General features: G+C 44.4%; 1 protein-coding gene across 2 annotated transcripts in view; it reads right to left on the bottom strand.

Moving 5' to 3' along the window:
* PCSK6 (proprotein convertase subtilisin/kexin type 6) overlaps positions 1–21251 on the bottom strand; it is a 193076-nt gene that overhangs the window by 88022 nt on the left and 83803 nt on the right. For both annotated transcript variants that reach the window (XM_086711391.1, XM_086711393.1), the window contains exon 7: positions 3175–3347. In XM_086711391.1, coding sequence (XP_086567517.1) covers positions 3175–3347 — 173 coding nt within the window. The remainder of the gene's footprint in view (positions 1–3174; positions 3348–21251) is intronic.

The raw sequence follows: 21251 nt of genomic DNA, 5'->3' as shown, positions 1-21251 counted from the left end.
TGCCACCTTACACCACACAGTTACTCCTAGACCAATCCATTCTCTCAGGTGTCGAGGCATCAAAAACCTTTCTCCTTCCTGAAAAGTCTCCTAAAAAGAATGTGAAAGTGAGGTGGAGAAAATACCCAGATCTGAGGTGTGGGAGATGTGTTCGCTGTCTCTTTCATGTTCATTTCCCAGGTCATGGAAGCCACAGGGCAGAAGTTATAGGAGACGACAGTTCAACCCCAGCCATGAACTTGTATTTCTGTTCAGGACAGTCACAACCTCAACTGGATCAAAACCTATTTCAGCGTCCTGCCTGGGAGGTGAAGGGTTCATCTGTGAACTCCGAAGCACCGTTCCTGAGGGCTAGCAAATGCCCGGCATCTGGGCAAGGCCAGCCTTTCCAGCCTCAGCCATGTTGCATGTCCCCTTTGGGATGACAAGCTACGTGAGGGGTAAAGCTTCCTAAGGGCCGACATTAGGCACATCCCTATGCCAAATTATGGTCTCTGAAGTCTCCAAACCACATCGTCCACCAGAAATGAAGTCAGACTTGACAGAAAAAGACTGTAGGTGACAAATGGGGAACCGAGGAGGAAAAACAGATGGGGGAATGTGGTCTGGTTTGAGATCACCAAATTTCTAGGAGGATTTTCAGTGACAACTTTAGACGGCTACGATTTAAGGCTCCCTATATGATATATTTTACTTCAGAATGACTGAAAAAAGATGAAATGACCTGAGTATTTCAAGCAACTGTGACAAGAATGACGGGGAACCACATGGTCCCTTCTGCAGCTTCCTCACCCCCCCGACAGCCTGATAAAGCTGACGCTGCTCGGAATTCGGCACGCAAAGAGCCCCTCTCTGCAGCTCCAGGCTTTCCAAAGTCCTCCATGGGTTCGTCTACACAAACCCAAGTAAACTGAGATACCAAAAAATTGTTTGAAAACAATTTGGGGCACCTGGGTGGCTCAGTCAGTTAAGCGTTGGACTCTTGATTTCGGCTCAGGTCGTAACATCATGGTTCGTGGGATTAAACCCCATGTTGGGCTTTGTGCTGACACCATAGAACCTGCTTGGGATTCTCTCTCTCTCTCTCTCTCTCTCTCTCTCTCTGTCTGCTCCTCCCCCACTCACACATACACACTGTTTCAAAAATAAATAAATTTTAAAAACTTAAAAAAAAAGAAAGAAAACAATCATTTACTTATCCAGGAAATGGGAGGCCCTGTCCTAAGACATCAGATCTTTAGAAATCATCTTCTAGAATAACACATGTTTAGGATTAACACCATTCAAAGCAGTGTCTTCCACACAGAAAATGTGATCTCTAGTTTATAGCTTAAATTAAGCTTAACTTTTAGGATGTTCCACTTGTCACCAAGAGTGAGATCCATGTGATCTAGTGGGTGGTAGGAGCTGAGTACTGGGAAGATAAGATATTTTTACCGGGCAGCCCCTTGTAGGCAGCAGCTGACTTGGTCACAGAACCTTCCGGCACCTGGCACAGCTCAGGTGCTCAGCAACCTGACAGAAGCAGCCTTTGCATTTTCTTGGAGTTATGGGGGTGAGGGGTGGGGGCAGGCAAAGGAGGCTGTGTGGTGTCGCAGGCATGACCATAAGGTCAAATGCCAGGTTGGGAGTATTCTAACACATAAATGCTCAAACTCCACAAAAAAGTAATAGAAAATGGCCAAACTCAATACATCCAGAAAAGCGATCAAGTCATATTATTTAGAAGAAAGAAATAATGAACAGGGTTTAAAAAAGATGGCTCCTCTATGGGGCAGGGCCAGGGGTTGGGCAGAGGGTAGACAAAGAAAGGTTGCCTTTAACACAATCTTCTGATAATATTTGATTTATTCATTAACTATTTATTAATCACATTTTAATCATGGTGCATAGGTTACAATAAGTAAGGACTTTAAAAAAATGTTTTAAAGCATAAACAATAAGGGGCACTGGGTGGCTCAGTCGGTTAAGCCTCTGACTCTTGATTTAGGCTCAGGTCATGATCTCACAGTTTCGTGAGTTCAAGCCCCGCATCGGGCTCTGTGCTGATGGTGTGGAGCCTGCTTGGGATTCTCCCTCTTTCTCTGCCCTTCACCCACTTGCACTCTCTTTGTCTCTCTCAAAATAAATAAATAAACTTCAAAAAAAAAGATTTATAAAGCACAAATAATAAAATGGACTTGAACCACCCTCTTCCCCAGCCCTTCTCCCCCATCTCCAATAAAAGTCAGAAGTATGAATGCTGACCCAGGGACGCTTGGACTTCCTGCCCAAACCCCTGCCAGCATCGCCAGGCCATACCCTATACTCTGGGCTGGGCCTTGTTGGGCCACCCAAAGCCACCCGGACACTGACCACAACTCTGTCTGCCTGCTCCAAGAAGCTGTCCTCACCCAGAAATCTGCCGCACCACCTGGCTTACAAGAACTGGGTTATCTCCAGTCCCTCTTTCCCTTCCCCCTGCATTTTTGACTCCCAAGGACCCAGAACTAATGATCACAGAGTGACTGTGGGTGGGCCTCCTGGTGGGTGGAGGAGAAGAAGGCTGCCAGCTTCCTCTGCTTCCCCTCAGCTGGTCAGTGGAGAACCACTGCTTGGATGTTTGCTCTGTTTAGTCCCTGGTGAGGCTCCACCCAAGAAATCCTAAACACATTAGGCTGTGTGCTGGCACTGAGGGCAAAAAGGCCAGGCCTTCCTGCTTTGGAGGCCCTAGATTAGCACACGCTCGTGACGGACACAGGAAGCTCCACGGCTGGGTGTTTCCATGGGCAGATAGTCCGAGGCTCAGGACACCCCTTCCACCTGCACATTCCAGGTTAACAGGCCAGGTAGTTGGACTAAGAGCCCGGCTGCCCACCTTCACATACCCCTTGGCTGGGGGCTGTCAGGCTTCAAGGCACAGAGTCCTGGGCTTGGTGGGTGACCAGCTGGCACCTGCTGAAATAGCCGTTCTATGACAAGGTGAAATTCTTCTGCTCTGGATGGTAGAGAGCCACCTCCCTGAGCCCCTAAATGACTTCTCCCTCACACTGGTCCTGGCACAGCAGGGCCATCCTGGTCCTCTTTTGGGGCTCTGGCTTGTGTCACTCTGTTTTTAATCGCTAAAAACTTTTTTTTACCCTTCCCCCCCACCCCGCCCCTGAGAGATCCACCAAAGCCCTGAACAACTCACACCTTTTTAATGCCATACTCGAAGGCTTGTTTAGCCAGGCGGCCAGGCCCGTCCACGGTCTTCCCGTCGTCGTCCGGCCCCCAGCTCGCGCTGTAAATGTCTATGTAGTTGGGTCTGATGCCCAGAGACTTGGCCTCAACCACATCCGTCACGTCGCCGTCCAGCATGCGGATGCCTGCAAGCACACAAGGGGGCTCCATGCACGCCTGCTCTGCACTTGGGAGGGCGGCAGAGACCGTGACCCCAGGGCACAGGGGTACGGCCAGGGAGCCCCACACAGTTCTGGAGACTTCCAGTGTCATTCTGGAAAGCTTTCCCCCCATCCTGTGCTGGCCGAGGTGAAGGACTTCAAATACCATCTGGGGCCACGCTGTGGCGTCCCCAACACCGGACAGGAGCAAAGGAAACAGAAGTGTTTGGAAAATATAGGATTTAAGCAATTTCCTCAGTAGCACGATATCATTCTGGTATTTAACAACAGAACATATTAGACGTATTATGATTATTATTTCTAGAACAGAACTCTGGGGTCATTTTCACCTTTCCCTGCTGTCAACAGTTTATTTCTCCTTTTTAAAAAACATGACTCCATCTCTGATTTGTAATTAGGAGTTTTTAACCTGAAAGACAGAAGGCCTCCCCCTAGCATATCAAGGCGGGGGGTGGGGGGCATCTTATCTCAGTGTATGTTCTGGTTCCGGGTTCCCCAGAGGGCTCTTTAGGTGCTGGGGAGTACAGATTCCTCAAGAGCACCTCAAAAGGAGAGGGGGTGAGCCAGGAACCTCTTCCGAAGCCTGCCTCCTCGGCCAGGGGTCCCCTGCCCGCCCTGGGCCCAGCATTTGCCTCCATTAATGATTACACTCTGCACCCAGCAAGTGTGGTACCCCCGTGCCTCATCCAGAGAGGGGGTCTCAGCGATGCTGGGATGTGACTGGGAAGCAAGGGTAATGATGGCCACCAGCATGTCCTGCCTGGATGCAGAATGGGACCTCTCTGAGGCTCAGAAAACCTGTGCCCTCTCACCCCGGATCAGCGCTCTCTAGGTGACTCCTCGGGGACCACAGCCACTCCGCTCAGAGGTCCCCAGAAACCCCTCCTCCACCAGGCCCAGCTCCATGTGTGTGGTGGCCATGCCAACGAATTTTAAATCTTGAGCTATTTAAGACATAACAGGAAAGAGGACTTTTTCTGATTATAAGCATCACATATGCTCTTTGCAGAAAGTTTGGAAAATAGAGAAATAACTAGTGATAATATTTTGGTTATTTTCTTCCAGTATTTTTCTTTGGCCACAGCATGCACTTTCTCTCCAAGTTCTTTTTTTACCACAGAACCTCATACAGAACATTTCCCTGCACCATTAAAGACTCTTCTAAGACTCGATTGTTAATGGCCGCAGCTTACCCTCCCGTGCACCCCAGCCCAGGCGGCACTTTCCCCGAGGTTTGCCTCACTGAGCAGAGAGGCCCCCACCTCCCCCAGACTGGGCTGGATCTACTCATGCAATATCCCAGAATCTGCGTCGACAAGAGAGCACATATGCCAAAAATAGAAACGCGGAATACAAATGACTTTAAAAGACAGAACGGTGAATTTTCCCCAGGATGAAAAGAAATGGTACAGGGCTCAGGCAGGAAGAACCACAAGAAAGAGACTCTTTGAGGGGACACCCTCCCCAGGGGCTCAGGGACAGATGTGGGATGTGGATTAAACCTTCCTGTCCCACCCATTTTAACTGGAATTGTGGAGATGCCTTGCTGTCCCTTTTGATGGATAGTTGAGAGGCAGAGATCCCTAACACATAAATTTCGAATGATACCTAATCTCTCACCCAGTAACACAGGGATCGTAGACGAACAACTAACAGTACTTTATGATTTGTCAGGGTGAGAAACTTCCTACCTACAGAGAATGTGAAGATGATTTAAATGCAGTAAATTCTTCCAGCCTATCAACTTGTCCTGCCTGGTTTTTGAAGGTTCAGGTTGTCCTGAAGTGTTCTCTTTCAGGCCTGTCCTAACAATTCTGGTTGTGAGTTGAGAGAGAAAAGGTAAAAGGCACCGTGCAGGGTCCCTGGGAAGCCGAGTAGGACAGTTGTGCTGATAGGAGGAGGGAGGGCCACCATAGGGCACACTATCTTGGCCCTGTGCTTACGTGGGACACAAAGCAAACTGGAACCGCTTACTCCAGAAGCCTGGAAATCATACTCAAAATCAATGTCAGAGAAATTATAGCAAAACAACAGTGAGACTGAGGTCTGGGAGACATCAGGAGTTCAGTGACAGGGCCAAGAGCCATTTGGGAGTGTTACGGCACAGGCAGTGACAGAAGGTGGTGCTGGAGTCATCAGAAGAACCATGTCTTTATGGCGGAAAGACCTTAAAAATGAGAAGCAGAAATAAATTCTAACTTCAACCCTGTCTGTTCTATCTTCTGGCTCGCTATCTATTTCCCTTCCTCTCTTTACTACCTGTTATGGACTGAATGTTTGTGTTCCCTCACATTCACACGCTGAAGCCCCACCCCACCCCGTGTGGTGAAGACAGGAGTTTTAGGAGGTAATTAGCTTTGGATGAGGTCATGAGGGTGGGGCCCCCACGATGGGCTTAGTGCCCTTATAAAAAGAGTCCACAGACAGCTTGCTTCTTCTGTCTCTCTCTACCGCATGAGGACACAGAGAAGTTAGCCATCTGTGAACCACCAAGTGAGCCCTCACAGGGGAGCAGAATGAACAAGCACCATGACCTTGGACTTCCAGCCTCCAGAACTGTGAGAAGTAATTGTCTGTTGTGTAAGCTCCCAGTCTGGAATTTTGTTATGGTGGCCCCAGCTGATGCAGACAGGACCTCAGCTGCCTGGCTTAGGATGGGCCAGGAAGCCACCACTGTTCACACACTAAGATGGCACCACATGGCCAGTAGATGTGGACTCCTGTCACCGCTCCCGAGGAGTGGCCCATGGAGCAGAGCTCTCTACGGACAGTGTGCCATGGGACCGGCAGGAGGGAGGTGGGGCATGCCATAGGTGACAGTCCTGCCGTGACCACCAACTAGTGACTCTGGGAATTACCCCATGTCACTGAGCCTCCATTTCCTATAGATTGCATTGATGAAAGTTATCATATCTACAAAGGTGCCATAAAAGCTAAAAAAGAGGGGTGCCTGGACAGAGATGCAGAGATCCAAAGAGACACAGATTCCGAAGCAGGTTCCAGGCACTGAGCTGTCAGCGTAGAGCCCGATGTGGGCTCACCAACTGTAAGATCATGACCTGAGATGAAGTCGGACGCTTAACCGACTGAGCCACCCAGGCGCCCCAGTTTTTTACCTTTGTTTTAAAAACATATGCTATTTGATAATGTATGAAGGATCATAAGTTACATACATGTTAGTGGTAAAGCCTAAGGAAACTGACACTCACAAGCCCTCCCTCCATTCAATGTAAATATAAACATGACCCACTGGGGTCTCTACCTATGCCCTGCCCCTCACAGAGGAAATTACTCAGAATTTTGGACTGTCTTTTCATAACCTTTTTTTTTTTTTTCAAATAAAGGGATGCTTATTATATGGTTTTAATGTTTATTTTTGGGAAAGAGAGAGAGACAGAGCATGAGCAGGGGAGAGGCAGAGAGAGAGGGAGAAAGAGGATCCAAAGTAGGCTCTAGGCTCTGAGCTCTCAGCACAGAGCCTGATACAGGGCTTGAACTCATGAACTGCCAGATCATGACCTGAGCTGAAGTCGGATGCTTAACGGACTGAGCCACCTAGGCGTCCTCATTGCCTTTTAAAAACTAGTGTTTTAACACAATTGTATGCATGCTTAAATAACATATTGCTTCCTTTTGCTTGTACTGGGAATTAATCCTTCATTGGTTAGACACATTACCACTATCTTCTTTCAGTTGAAGCCTTGTCTTCTCACTTTATTTATGGTATCTTTTGCTAGACAGAGATACTTAATTTCAAAGGAGTAAGAACAACTTCCTTTGAGGATCGAGGGAGTTATAACGGAAGCCAAATTTATGTGAGTTCATTGGGATCTATTGCGGGGTTCCTTTCTCCCTTTTATAGGTGGGGCAGATCCACTTTTTACATCAGCTCAGTGTACTTTCTTTCTTTCTGATTTCTGGGTGGACACGATGAGTCCAGGTGATCTGAAAGGTTACCTTTCTTCAGTCACTGGTCTCTGTGCTCAGGGCTTCCCTCTGTCAGAGACACTGGGCCCAGGTGCTTACTTAGCCATCAGCCCAAAGAGAGGGGCCATAACCAGTAGTACAGGATGTTGGCAGTGTGCTATGGCAACGGTGTGGCCTCTGGCAAGATTAAAGAAAGAGCAGCTCACAGTGGGGGAAAGAGAACAGGGGTCAGAGAGTCCTGGGGTGGGATCCCAGCTCTGTCTAACCTCAGACCAGGATCTCAACCTCTCTGAGCCCTTGTCTTCCACAATATTTACCTGGCGGAATAGCTGAGAGAGTTAAATATATGTTGAGGCCATAGTGCCTGGTGCTGTTCGAGAAATGGTCGCTTTTTCTTTATATCCTTATGTTCCACAACAGGCTTTCCAGGGCAGCAGAAGGCCTTGACAGCCACACAGGCAGCCAAAATCAATTCTGATGTTCTAGTGCCGAAATGCAACCTGTTATTCTAGACTTCTCCATGCAAGTTAGAGGTGTTGGAATGCCTACCTTTAAACAAATATGTATTTATTTATTTATTTATTTTTTTAAATTTTTTTTTCAACGTTTTTATTTATTTTCGGGACAGAGAGAGACAGAGCATGAACGGGGGAGGGGCAGAGAGAGAGGGAGACACAGAATCGGAAACAGGCTCCAGGCTCTGAGCCATCAGCCCAGAGCCTGACGCGGGGCTTGAACTCACAGACTGCGAGATCGTGACCTGGCTGAAGTCGGACGCTTAACCGACTGCGCCACCCAGGCGCCCCATAAACAAATATGTATTTATTTTGAGAGAGAGAGAGAGAGAGAGAGAAAGAGAGAGAGCACGGGGAGGGGCAGAGGGAGAATCCCAAGTGGGGCTCAATCCCACAAACCAGGAGATCATGACCTGAGCTGAAATCAAGAGTTGGGATGCTTAACCGAATGAGCCACCCAGAGGCCCCTGAATGCCTACTTTTTAAAAATTTCAGTATAACTAGCATACAGCATTATATTAATTTCAGTATACAATATGGTGATTCAACAATTCTATGCATTACTCAGTGCTCGGTGCCTCCTCTTGAACACGAAGAACGAGATGCCAGAAGACATCACAGATCTGTAAAAGCAGACAACCAGAATGATTTCTCAGTACCTCTCCTGATGCTTTTCATCTCAGAAGAAGACTGACAGATGTGTGAGGAAGGAAGCATAATGTATTTAGATTTTGATGAAGCATCTATTTTCCCCCACGCTGACAAGTTGCCAACAAAGAAAAGGTAAATATTTTCAGAGCTCCAATATTAGCTTTAAATGTGAATGGTTCTCTGGAAATGCCAACATGAAGAAAAACAGTAATTGTTTCTCTAATGGAAATGAAAGACCCATCCATTTGCTGTACATTGTCCGGAACAACAACAACAAAATTTGGACCAATCATGTGGAAGGCCAGTGAGCTCCAGGTGGTGGGCGTGCTCACAGGTGCGGCAGCGTTGCAGGCTTCAGAGCTCACGGTGACAGGGCGAATGTGCTGACGGGTCCACCCCGAGGACCGGTCTGCGGGAGGATCACTGAAGAGAAGGAAGATGGTGCTTATGCGTTCTGGTGTGCACAGAAGCTGTGTCCAGGAGCGAATCACACAGGCTGGCCTCACTTTAAACAAGATGTGCTTTCCTATAAAACTGCCTGGACCCAATAATATTTTACATGCCCTGGAGAACCTGCTGAAATGAAGGACTGTACAAGTCTCTTGGTCAAGTGTAAATAACCAACAGCACTTTTTCCATAGTGACCTGTCCTTCCTCCCCTCTCCCTGCTACGAATTTATAGTGTGACTTTCCAAATTACCGGCCTAGCAACGTGCTGTTGACCCTATGAAGTGGCATGAGACACAGCAGTTCCCCTGAACTTTCTGAAGAATCTCCATGTTAAAAGGCATGGCAAGGTCAGTGTGACCAGATTTGGAGACAGGGTATAAAGAGGTATTTAAGCTAAAATGAGGCCATCTGGGTGGGTCCTAATTCACTATGCCCCGTGCCCTTTTAAGAAGAGGAAATTCAGGGGCACCTGGGTGGCGCAGTCGGTTAAGCGTCCGACTTCAGCCAGGTCACGATCTCGCGGTCCGTGAGTTCGAGCCCCGCGTCAGGCTCTGGGCTGATGGCTCAGAGCCTGGAGCCTGTTTCCGATTCTGTGTCTCCCTCTCTCTCTGCCCCTCCCCCGTTCATGCTCTGTCTCTCTCTGTCCCAAAAAAAAAAAACAAAAAAACAAAAAAAAAAAAACCCAAAAAACGTTGAAAAAAAATGAAAAAAGAAGAGGAAATTCAGGGGGCACCTGGGTGGCTCAGTCGGTTAAGCATCCAACTCTTGATTTTGGCTCACATCATGATCTCACGGTTTGTGAGTTCCAGCCCCACATCAGGCTCTGCGTTGACTGTGTGGATCCTGCTTGGAATTCTCTCTCTCCCTCTCTTCTCTGCCATGTGTATGTTCTCTCTCTCTCTGTCTCTCTCTCAAAAAAAATAAACTTAAAAAAAAAAGAAGAGGAAATCCAGATATGGGCAACGCACAGACCAAGTGGTGACCATAGGAGGACACAGTGAGAAGCAGCCATCTGCAAGCCAAGGAGAGAGGCCTCAGTAGAAACCAAACTTGCCAAGAGCTTGATCTTGGACTTCAAGCCTCCATAATTGACAGAAAATAAATTTCAGCTGGTGAGCAAGGAGGCACCAACTAAATGTATTTAGATTTTAAATCTTTTGGCTTCCGAAGGGGACAAGAAGATGGTAACCAAAAAAGGGGGCAAGGAGAAGAACACACACACACACACACACACACGCACACACCCCAATGCAAGAAGTCAGTGATCAGCCCAGCTTGTTAATGTCTAGAGGAAGGCAGGGGAGCAGGATGAGCTGGGCCCACTTTTGTTTATTGAGAAGTAATATATTTTGCCTTCAGCAAGTGAATGGAAATGCAAGAGCAATGAACAGCAGCAAGTAAAATTAGATTGTAGCTTCCTAAGTGTGACAAATAGGTCTCCCCAACAAATTTTGTTCATTAATCCTGAGTTTATTTTAGTAAATCCACAGAAAATTGGTTTTTGGGGTCCTCCCCCCCCCCCAATAAACCCACAGTACATTCTGTTCTATGAGCAGACATTCTGGGCCAAGTGAGGTTTCAAAAGTTGTTTGGAATTGTTACAAACCGAAAAGGTTTCTGTCAACTCTCCTTATTGCCTAAGACAGTAACAGGGCTCTCAAATCTCTAAATATGGCCATACATGACAGCCTTGTTCAACAAACACCAGGGAGCTGTGGTCTGCTAAGTTGTCGGGACACATCTACATTCACCATTGTCACAGGAAATTCTTACAGACCAGTGGTTGATGCTCACGCCAAGTTTCTCTTGGTCTCCTACTCCGTTTTTGATCTCCTGATAGAGCCATGCCATTTCTTTCCAGAGTGGAAATGCAGTAGTAGCCACTGGCGTGCCAGGAAACTCATGGGCATGTCCTACCCTGGAGCCCGGGGTCAATGAGATGAGGCCCATGCTAGGTAGGGTCTTGCATTAACCATGCCTTTTATTTTCTGTTATTCTGATGCTTTGACATCTTGGGGCCTTGTGGACCCTGGAGGGATCCACACCCCAGGGCTGGCCAATTCCTCAAAATAGTAAAGAACTCTTCCAGGAGGCATGTCTTCCATGTGCAAATTAATCAAATCCAGAGCCCACACTTTCAACAGCCTTTTGTGCTCTGGGCCCCCCTCCATTTGCCCTAATCCCCGCACGACCAAGTACCAGACCACTAAGGACAGCCCCTAAGCCCCAGAGCCCACCGAAATGATTCAAATGAGCCATCCTCACTCTGTTGACTCTGCCATGCCCACTTCTTCCTGCAGAAACCACTATAAGCCACTACTTCCCTGGCTCCCTCTGCCTCCAGACCAGCTTCTGAGGCTTCCCCTCCTGGCCTCCACCGTGTGGAGCACTCTCTCATCTTGGGAACTGTGAGTAACAAACTTTGTTCGATGCCATTGTCTCCTGATCTGTTGGCCTCGCCGTGCTTAAATAATAACAACTAGAGCTTAAAACAGGTCACTCGTTCATAATCAGGTTCTGCTGATTTTTCAAAGAATGGTAAAAACCAGAAGAGCCTCAGTCGCTACCTTGAGATTTGACATCTAGACCAGCTCTCATGGTCTCCCCACCAGGGATCAGGGGCCAGAAAGCAACAGTGGATCACACAGGGGCCCGCAGAGAGTCAGCGGGGTCGGCGGCTGGGGACACTGGGCACAATAGCATGCTTCCAAGCCAGCTGGGGCACCCACATATCCGCTCTGCGTGTGGCGACAGTGAGGGACCCTGACAGGATGTGCACCTGTGACAGGGAGCACAGGCCCTGAACTGGCTCCTGAAGGAGACCAGCACATGGCAACAACAAGACACTCACATAGCCTCGAACAAAGGCCATCTTAGGCTCAGCTTGTCACTTAGACTTGAACGTGCCCTCTCCCTGTCTATCTATCTATCTCACATACACCCAGAAGCAGCTACCCCTCATCCAGTGTTTGTGAGGGCAAGCTGGGAACTGGATTGTGCACCCCAGGGCATTCAAGAGCCAGTCTTATCTGTCTTCTGGGGGTGGCTGCAACAAGGTGGCTTGCAGAGGGCACGGCCGCCCAGGAGACACAGGGGTGAAGCAGCTATGGCCGGTTCTTGTACATCTCCTCCTTCCCAGGGATCCTGCTTCACTTAGGGATATTCAGACCCAGCAGGCAGGGGCCTTTGATGAGAATGTGGGGTGAAGATTAGGGAGGTGGGGAACCCCAGCTCCTTGAGAGCTCAGCTCTGAAGTAGGAGCTGCGCACATTCACGAAATCCCCCCCATAACTTCCAAAGCACGTTAAATCCTACTGCCGTTGAAAATATACTTGGAGCCTTTGAAGATTAATCTGTAGGTTCAACTGTCCTCTTAAAATGCTCACAAGCCTAAACTGTTTAATGGAAACGCTAATGAGACTTGAGAGTTCTGTGACTCTGAATTAACATAATTAACTAATTTATGAGCGTGGATTAATTTAGCTGTTATGTACTTAACATTTTCATGTGTATGAAAGGAAAAACATGATTCAGTTCCCCGAGCAAAATATGGAACAAAAACACCAACGGAAATTTGGCTGTTGGCTGTGTCACTTTTCCTTCCCAGAAACCGAGTAAACACAGGCTAAAAAGATGCTCGGACTTCTTGAGGCCTGAGCAGGGGAGATTTTCTGTTTCTAAGTGTCTGCCAGGTCCCCCGAGGTAGGGGGTGTCCTGGCAGCCTCCAGCTCCCTTGCTCCCTTGCTGCCCGCACCCCAGCAGCCTTGGGATCTGCTGGTCATGTTTCTTCACATCCAGAACCAGGGCGCGCTGGGGTCAAAAAATGCTGTGTCCCAGGCAACACTTGTCCTGCCTCAGGAAAATGTCTGAATCGCATTAAGCATTAGGACAGGTGAGAAGCTTACCAAAAGCTAGGCTCTTCCTAAAGTTCAAGGGCGAGGGCTTCACTCACCTGCCCCATGGGATGCTGGGAGAGGCCCTGAAGCCAAGAAGCCCTAATGCAGTGGCCAGGCTCAGATGCCTCCCAGGATGGTAGGGAAGGCTCTGTCCCAGGGAGCGCACCTTGCAAGTGAGCCTCTGTGGCTGCTGAGCTGATGACTGGTGGACACGGCCAAGTCTGAGAGTTTGCCCACCACCAATGCCAACCTGAAGCAGAAGGGCCAGAGCATTATGGGGAGCAGAGCAACAAGAAGGGAAACTATCCATAGGGCTGAATTTTTTTTTTTTAAAGGTTAACTGAGTGAGAGTGAAGAAAGGTGTATTTTAAAGCCCTCGAAGGTTTTTGTTGTTGTCCTTCCTTTGTTTTTGTTTTTTTTTTTTTTGAAATGCAAGTGCTTGACTTAAGCTTTAATTGCTTAAGGCATCCATTTCAAAGAGCCCTCGTCTTCAAAGACTATTTTTCCCAAGTAAACATTGCCAGCCACCCTAGATAAAGGGCCAGGCCACTTCCCTCCTCCACTGAGGTGCCTTTGTTTTAGAGATCTCAATTGATTTTGATAACTGACCATTTCGGCCACTTGTCTTTTCCTAGCACTTTAAATTCTCGCTCTCACATTTTATTAATTTATTTTGTTAAACATTTTATTTTTAAGTAATGTCTGCAGGCCACCTTGGGGCTCGAACTCACAACCCCAAGATCAAGAGTCACATGCTCTACTGACTGAGCCAGCCAGGCGCCCTGCCCATATTTTAAATGGACCAATAGAGTGAGCCCATGAAGCCCTAGGTTCCCACCCTCAGCCCCAGTGAGAGCAGACGCCCCAATACATCCCACCTGTGCATGCACTCTCTCTCTCTCTCTCTCTGTATCTCCAACCCTGCTATGTGGCCCCCAGGTGTGCTGTGTCAATTCCAGGTCATTGGTAATAAACTTTTTTTTTTCTGTTTCCTGATGGTTTTGCTGAAGGGTGTTTTGCAATCATAAGAACCACAAGGGGCCATCCAGTTGTAACACTGGTTTGGAAAGGGGAGATGTCTGCATCAGGCTCACCTGGGGCTCCAGTGAGCGACACCCCCCCCCCCCCGGCATTTCTAGCCAATAGCAAAGGATAGTATTACTATCAATAGGCTGAGATGGGCATAAAACAAAAGGTTAAGTGAGAAGAGAGGCCAAGAATGACCCACCTGTACCCTCCTATGTTATTCCCACCATGAGAGGAGGTTGAAAAATCTAGCTTATTCTATTTTAGGCTAGAATAAGGAAACAAGGTCGAAATTATGTTTGGAAAGAATATGAATTCAGTCAAGGATAAGAATACACATGCACACCACGGAACCTTCTTTTTTGCTTCTGTTCCTGCTCACAGGGCTTGGTGGCAGCTGTCCTCACCCTATCCCCACTATGTCCCAGCATTAAAGAGATACCACCGCAAAGGGACAATCCAGGCTTCAAGTCAACGGGTCTGAGTTCACATCCTGGCTCTGCCTCCTAGCGGCTGTGTGAGCCTGGGCATGGTGGGTAACCTCTCTGATTATTGGTTTCCCCTGGTAGAAAATGGCTGTAGTAATTCCAACTCAGGATCGGTCTGAGGATGAGATGCCAACAGCAAGTGGAGAGAGCTGTTACCATCATCACAATAAAAACACTAAGCAGATTGGACCATGCAGGAAAACAGTGATCAGTCTACCTCTCCTTGGGGCCCAAATCCTCAGAGATAACATGAAAAAGAGAAGGAAAAAAAAATCAGTAAAAGCCTTGGAAAACAAGATCAGAAGATGAGACCTTTCAAGGAACTGTGGAAAGACAGCAAGCAGATGGGATTAACCAGCAGGAGGTTTCAGAAGGGTTTGAAATCCTGGGATCCAGAGGCCTGGTGTGCAAGCACAGGAGGGGTCCCTGAGCAGGCGTCAGTGTGGGGAGCTAAAGAAGCAGGTTAGCCTCCACCTCCTCCAGGCCGAGCAGTGAGCAGCAGCAGGCTTTATTCAGATGCCAACACTGAGGCCAGAGAAGGTGGGACGGGGAGGCCACCTACCACCCTGCCAGAAGTAATATGATCCAGCAGCAGGTCCCACCCCCGCCCACGTCATAGCCATCAGGACTGACAAACACCACAAGCAGACAAGGATCTGTGAGCACAAACACAAGTGCACACAACCAATAATCAGCAATTAGGAGGAAAACCAACATCAAGAAAGAGAACCCCCAAATGAAAAAGCTAAACAGAATGGCATCAATAAGAGGAAGCCAAGGAGATAATGGTTAATGCAGCAAATGGGAAAAAATTCCCAAAGCAAGTATTGTTAATATCTTTAAAATGATGCAAGAAAGTAGTGCGTCTTTGAAAAAAATCAACTAGAAGACTTCTGCTTCCAGGAACATGGAGTAGAAGCACTTCTCCCCATTCTTCCTCCTAAGAAAAGCCAAAACTCTGGACACTGTGTAAGAATGAGACATAAGACTCTGAAAGGTAGAGAGAAGGCAGACTATCCAGAGATCTCAGGACCCAAGGAACAACATGGTGGTAAGTTCCCTGGGATTCTTTTTGTCTCACATATCTGGGGACTTGGAAATGGAGATGCTGGCAGCCTGGAAGCGTCAATGGGAACAGACCAAAAAAGAATCCCCCAAAGCCTGTTCCCTCTAGCCAAAGCACCAAGGAAGGGCAACACAGCAAGACAGAAACTTTTCACACAAGAACCACTCTACTCTAGCCAAACGCCACAGACGACATTGTGGTACTACCTCTACCCACAGCAGCAAAGACCAAGTGGGGAGCCTAGACCTTTACCCCTGCAAGGCTGTAATGAGGAACCTCAACATCCTTCCTAGTTGATGTCAGAAAAGGGCAATTAAGGAGCAGGTCTTTCCCCTTGGCAACCAAAAAAGGGGCTCATTCCCATAGTGTCAGTAAAGATCTTGTGGGGAAGCTTGGCCTTCCACCCTACCTGGCAGTGAGAAGATGTCTCTCCCTCCCCACTGGAGTCATATCAGGAGGCCTGGTGGTGAGTCAGAATTTTCATCATCAACCACAGGAACGAGGTGAACCCCTGCAGTGTCAATAGAGACCACATGGAAAGCTGGAACTCACACCCTGCTCAGCACTGAGGAGAAGCTCTCCCATTTTCAGATGCCAACAGTGGGTAAGTGAGTGGACTTGGATGTCTTCCTACACCTGGCAATGATGAAGCAGTGGGGCCCCCTTCAGCAACCTTGTAGTGTCAGAGAAAGCCATCTAAAACAGAAGGTTTAAATAAGATCCAGAGAGGCGCCTGGATGGCTCAGTTGGTTAAGGGTCTGACTTCGGCTCAGGTTATGATCTTGCAGTCTGTGAGTTTGAGATCCATGTCAGACTCTGTGCTGACAGCTCAGAGCCTGAAGCCTGCTTTGGATTCTGTGTTTCCCTCTCTTTCTGCTCCTCCCCTGCTTGTACTCTGTCTCTCTCTGTCAAAATAATAAACATTAAACAAACAAATAAATAAATAAGATCCAGAGCTTCATAACATAATACAAATATGTACAGGTTTCAACTGAAAATCATACATCATACCAAGAACTAGCAACACCTCAGACAGAATGATAAAAGACAATCAATAGATGCCAACACTGAGGTAACAGGGAATGTCAGAATAATATGATAAAGATTTTAAAGCAGCCATAATGAAAACATTTCTATGAGCAATTACAAATATGCTTGAAACAAATGATCAGATATATAAAACCTCAATAAAGAAATAGAAAGTCTCAGCAAAGAAATAGAAGACAGCGATATGAAATAATATGAAAGTTGAAATTTTAGAATTGAAAATATAATAAAGTAAAAAATGAAATGAATGAGTTTGACAACAGAATGCAGTGGACAGAAAGAAGAAAGACAGAGTGAATTGGAAGACAGAAAATAGAAATTGTCTAGTCTGACAACAAAGAGAAAACAGACTAAAAAATAAAACAAAATAACAACAACAAACTCAATAAAAGTAAACAGAGTCTGAGAGACTTCTGGAACTATAACAAAAGATCTAACATTCATGTCATTGGAGTCCCAGAAGGAGAGGAGAAGTAGGGAAGGGCTGAAGAAGTATTAGAAGATATAATGACTAAACTCTATCCAAGTCTGGCAAGACACATAAACCTTCAGCTACAATAGGCTTTCCTTCTCTTGAGTTTTCTAAATTATGTTTGATGAATAGAACAAATATTATAATACTGTCTGATGTGGTTCTAGATGTAATAGAGAAATATTTCAGACAATTACAAAGAGGAGAGGGTAATAGGATGTAAGAGAGGTAAGGTTTCCATACCTCACTCAAGCTGGTAAAATGATAACACTCAAAGACTGTGATATGTATATATAATGTAATACCACGAGCAATCACTAAGAAAGCTATACAAGAAGATAAACTTTAAAAGGCTAGAGATAAACAAAATGGATTCTAAAAAGCATTCAAGTTACCCATATGAAGGCGAGAAAACAAAAGAAACTAAAAACAGAAAGACAAACAGAAAACAAAAGATAAAATAGCAGACTTAAGTCCTAACACACTAGTAATTACATTAAGTATAAATGGTCTAAATATGGCAATTAGAAGACAGAGATTGGCAGGATGGATTAAAAAACATGGCTCAAATATATGCTGTCTACAAGAAACTCACTTCAAATATAACAATACAGGGGCGCCTAGGTGGCTCAGTCGGCTAAGCGTCCGACTTCGGCTCAGGTCACGATCTCACAGTTTGTGGGTTCGAGCCCCGTGTCGGGCTCTGTGCTGACAGCTCAGAGCCTGGAGCCTGTTTCAGATTCTGTGCCTCCCTCTCTCTCTGACCCACCCCATTCATGCTCTATCTCTCTCTCTCTCTCAAAAATAAATAAACGGTAAAAAAATATATAGCAATACAGGTAGGATGAAAGTAAAGGATAGAAAAAAATATGTCATTATAGATCATTAATATCAAAACTTAAATCAAAACCAATCTAACTATATTAATATGAGACAGACTATAGAGCAAAGGAAATTATTATAGACAGAAACAGACATTTTATAATGATAAAAGGACTAATTCACCAAAAGACGTAGTAATCCAAATGTATAAGCACCAAACAATAAGCTGCAAAATGTTTGAATAAAAACTGATAGAACCTAAAGGAGAAATATACAAATCCACAGTTATAGTTGAAGACTTCAACACTCTTCTCACAACAATTAAGAGGACAACTAAACATATAATCAGTAAGGATATAGATAAATTCATCAACACCATCATCAAAAAGGTTCTCATCAATGTTTTTAAAACACTCCACTCAACAACAGCAGAATACACATTCTTTACAAGTGCCAACAAAACTTATACCAAAATCAGTTAGATCCTGTGTCATAAAACAAATCTCATGAAATTCAAAAGAACGAAACTAACACAGAATGTATTCTCCAACCACAGTGGAATCAAACTAGTAATCAGTAACAGAAAGATAACAGAAAAATCTCCAAACACTTGGAAACAAAATACTTCTAAATAATTGATGGGTGCAAGAAGTCTCAATGAAAAAAAAAAAAAAAACACTGAACTTAACAAAATTGAAAATACAATGTATCAACATATGGGAGGGGCACCTGAGTGGCTCCCTCAGTTAAGCATCTGACTCTTGATTTTGGCTCAGGTCATGATGTCATGGTTTTGTGAGTTTGAGCCCCACTCGGGTTCTGCGCTGACAGTGCAGAGCCTGCTTGGGATTCTTTCTCTCTTTCTTTCTTTCTCTGCCCCTCCCCCACTCACACTGTCTCTGTCTCTCTCAAAATAAATGAATAAACTTAAGGAAAAAAGTTAAAAAATATGGGAGACACAGCTAAACTGATGAGAGGGAAATTTATAGCATTATTGTTTACGTTAGAAAAGAGGAAAAGTCTTAAATCAATAACCTAAGCATTCACTTTAAGATCCTAGAAAAAGAAAAGCTAACTAAGCAAGCCCAAAGTAAGATGAAGGAAGGAAACAGTGTAGATAAGAGCGCAAGACAATGACATTGAAAACAAAAACACTGGAATAAGTGTAACAAAGAGCTGGTTTTATGAAAAGATCAACAAAATTGATAAACTTCTAGCAAGAATGAGAATGACAAAGAAAAAAAAAGACACAATTTAACAGTTTCACAGTTTCAGGAATGAAAGAGGATATCACCACAGACTCTACAAACATCAAAAGTGTATGTAAGGTAATACTACAAACAACTCTACACACATAAATTCGACAACTTAGACAAATGGACCACATCCTCAAAAAATACAAATTAGTACAACTCACTCAATATGAAATGGATAATTTGAATAGCCCTATAACTTTTCAAGAAATTGAATTTGTAATTAAAAAAAAAAATCTCCCCCAAAGATCTCTAGGTCTATATGGTTTCACTGGAAGATTCTACCAAAAGTTTAAAGAATTAATACCAATTCTACACAATCACTCTCAGAACATAAAAGATGAGGGAACACTTGCCAATTCTTTTACTGAAGCTAGCATCACCCTGATTAAAAAAAACAAAAACAAAAAGACTAGACAAAGATGGTGAAAGAAAGAAAGAAAGAAAGAAAGAAAGAAAGAAAGAAAGAAAGAAAGAAAGAGAAAGGAAGGAAGAAAAAGAAAATAATAGACCAAAACTCCTCATGAATATATACACAAATATCCTTAATAAAATAATGGTAAACAGATTTCAATAACATATAAAAAGAAAATACCATTACCAAATGGGATTTATTCCATAGATTCTATGCTAGATCAATATCCAAAAATGAACCAATATAACCTACCATATTAACAAGCTAAAGAAGAAAAATCACACAATCATATCACTCACTAAAGAAAAAGCAGTGAGAAAATTCAACACTCATTCATTTTTAAAAAAATTGTCAAAAACTAGAAACGGAAGGAAACATTGTCAGCTTGCTAAAGGGCATCTACAAAACCTATAGGTAACATCATACATAACAGTGAAAGTCTTAATGCTTTCTTCCTAAAATCAGGAACAAGGTAAGGATGTTTACTCTAGGTTGGAAGTTCAAGGCAGGGCAATAAGTCAAGAAAAGATAAAAGGCGTGTAGATCAGAAAGAAGAAATAAAATTACCCCTATTTGCAGATGACATTATCAAGTATAACACCTCAAGGAATCTACTCTTAGAACAAGTTAGTGAGTTCAGAAAGATCGCAGGATACAAGATCAACATACCAAAAACAATTACATTTTTATACGTTAACAATGAACACATGGATATCAAAATTCAAAATGCAATGCTCTTTATCATTACTAAAAATAAAATGCAACTTTTAGGTGTAAATATAAACAAAAAATGTATAGGACTTGTACACTGAAAGCCACACAGTACTGATAAAAGAAACTAAAGACCTAAATAAATGGAGAGACATAGTGGATGAGTTAAAAGACTCAGCTTAGTAAAGATGTCAATTATCCCAACTGACGTATAGGTTTAACACAATCCTTACCAAAAGCCTAGCAAGATTTTTCTATAGATATTGACAAGATAATGATAAACCCTGTATGGAAAGGCAAAAGAACTAGAACAACTAAAATAATTTTGAAAAAGAAAGTGGGAGCAATCAGTTTACCGTGTTTCAAAACTTATATATTGCCACAGTAATCAAGACTGTGCTGCATTGGCAGAGGGACAGACACATAGATCAATGGACTGAACATAGAACCCAGAAAGACACACAAACATGCCCATCTGAATTTTGACAAAAGTGCAAAAGTAACTCAATGGAAAAAAGACAGGCATTGCACCAAAAGGTGCTGGAAAAATTGGACATCCATAGGCAAACAAAACAAGAAAGCATGACCTGTCTTACACCTTATGCAAAATCAACTCACAGAGGATCCTCAAAGATGGAATTCAAATGTAAAACATAAAACCATAAAACTTTTATCAAAAAAAACATAGAATATCTTTGGAATCTAAGACAAGGCAAGGAGTTCTTTGATATCAAAGACCTCGATCTATAAAAGGAAAAATTGCTAAGTGGATTTCATCAAAATTAAAACTTTTACTCTGCAAAAAACCCTGTTAAAGAGAATGAAGACACAAGCTACACAATGGGAGAAAATATTCACAAGCAACATAATCATCAAAGGGCTAGTAGGTAGGATATGTAAAAAAACCATCAACACTAAACAGTTAAAAAAAATCAAACATTACAATTAGAAAATGAACAAAAAATATGAAGAGACAGTTCACATATATATATATATACACACACACACACACACACACATATATATATATATATATATATATATATATATATATATATATATGACAAACACATGAAAAGATTTCCAATATAACTAGCCTTGGGGAAATGAAAATTAGTATCACTACATA

Source organism: Puma concolor, chromosome B3 (assembly GCF_028749965.1).
Source record: "Puma concolor isolate L17-30 chromosome B3, mPumCon1.1.hap2, whole genome shotgun sequence".
Classification (NCBI taxonomy): Eukaryota; Metazoa; Chordata; class Mammalia; order Carnivora; family Felidae; genus Puma; species Puma concolor.
Note: the sequence above shows the minus strand (reverse complement) of the source record. Positions and strands in the feature narration are given on the sequence as shown.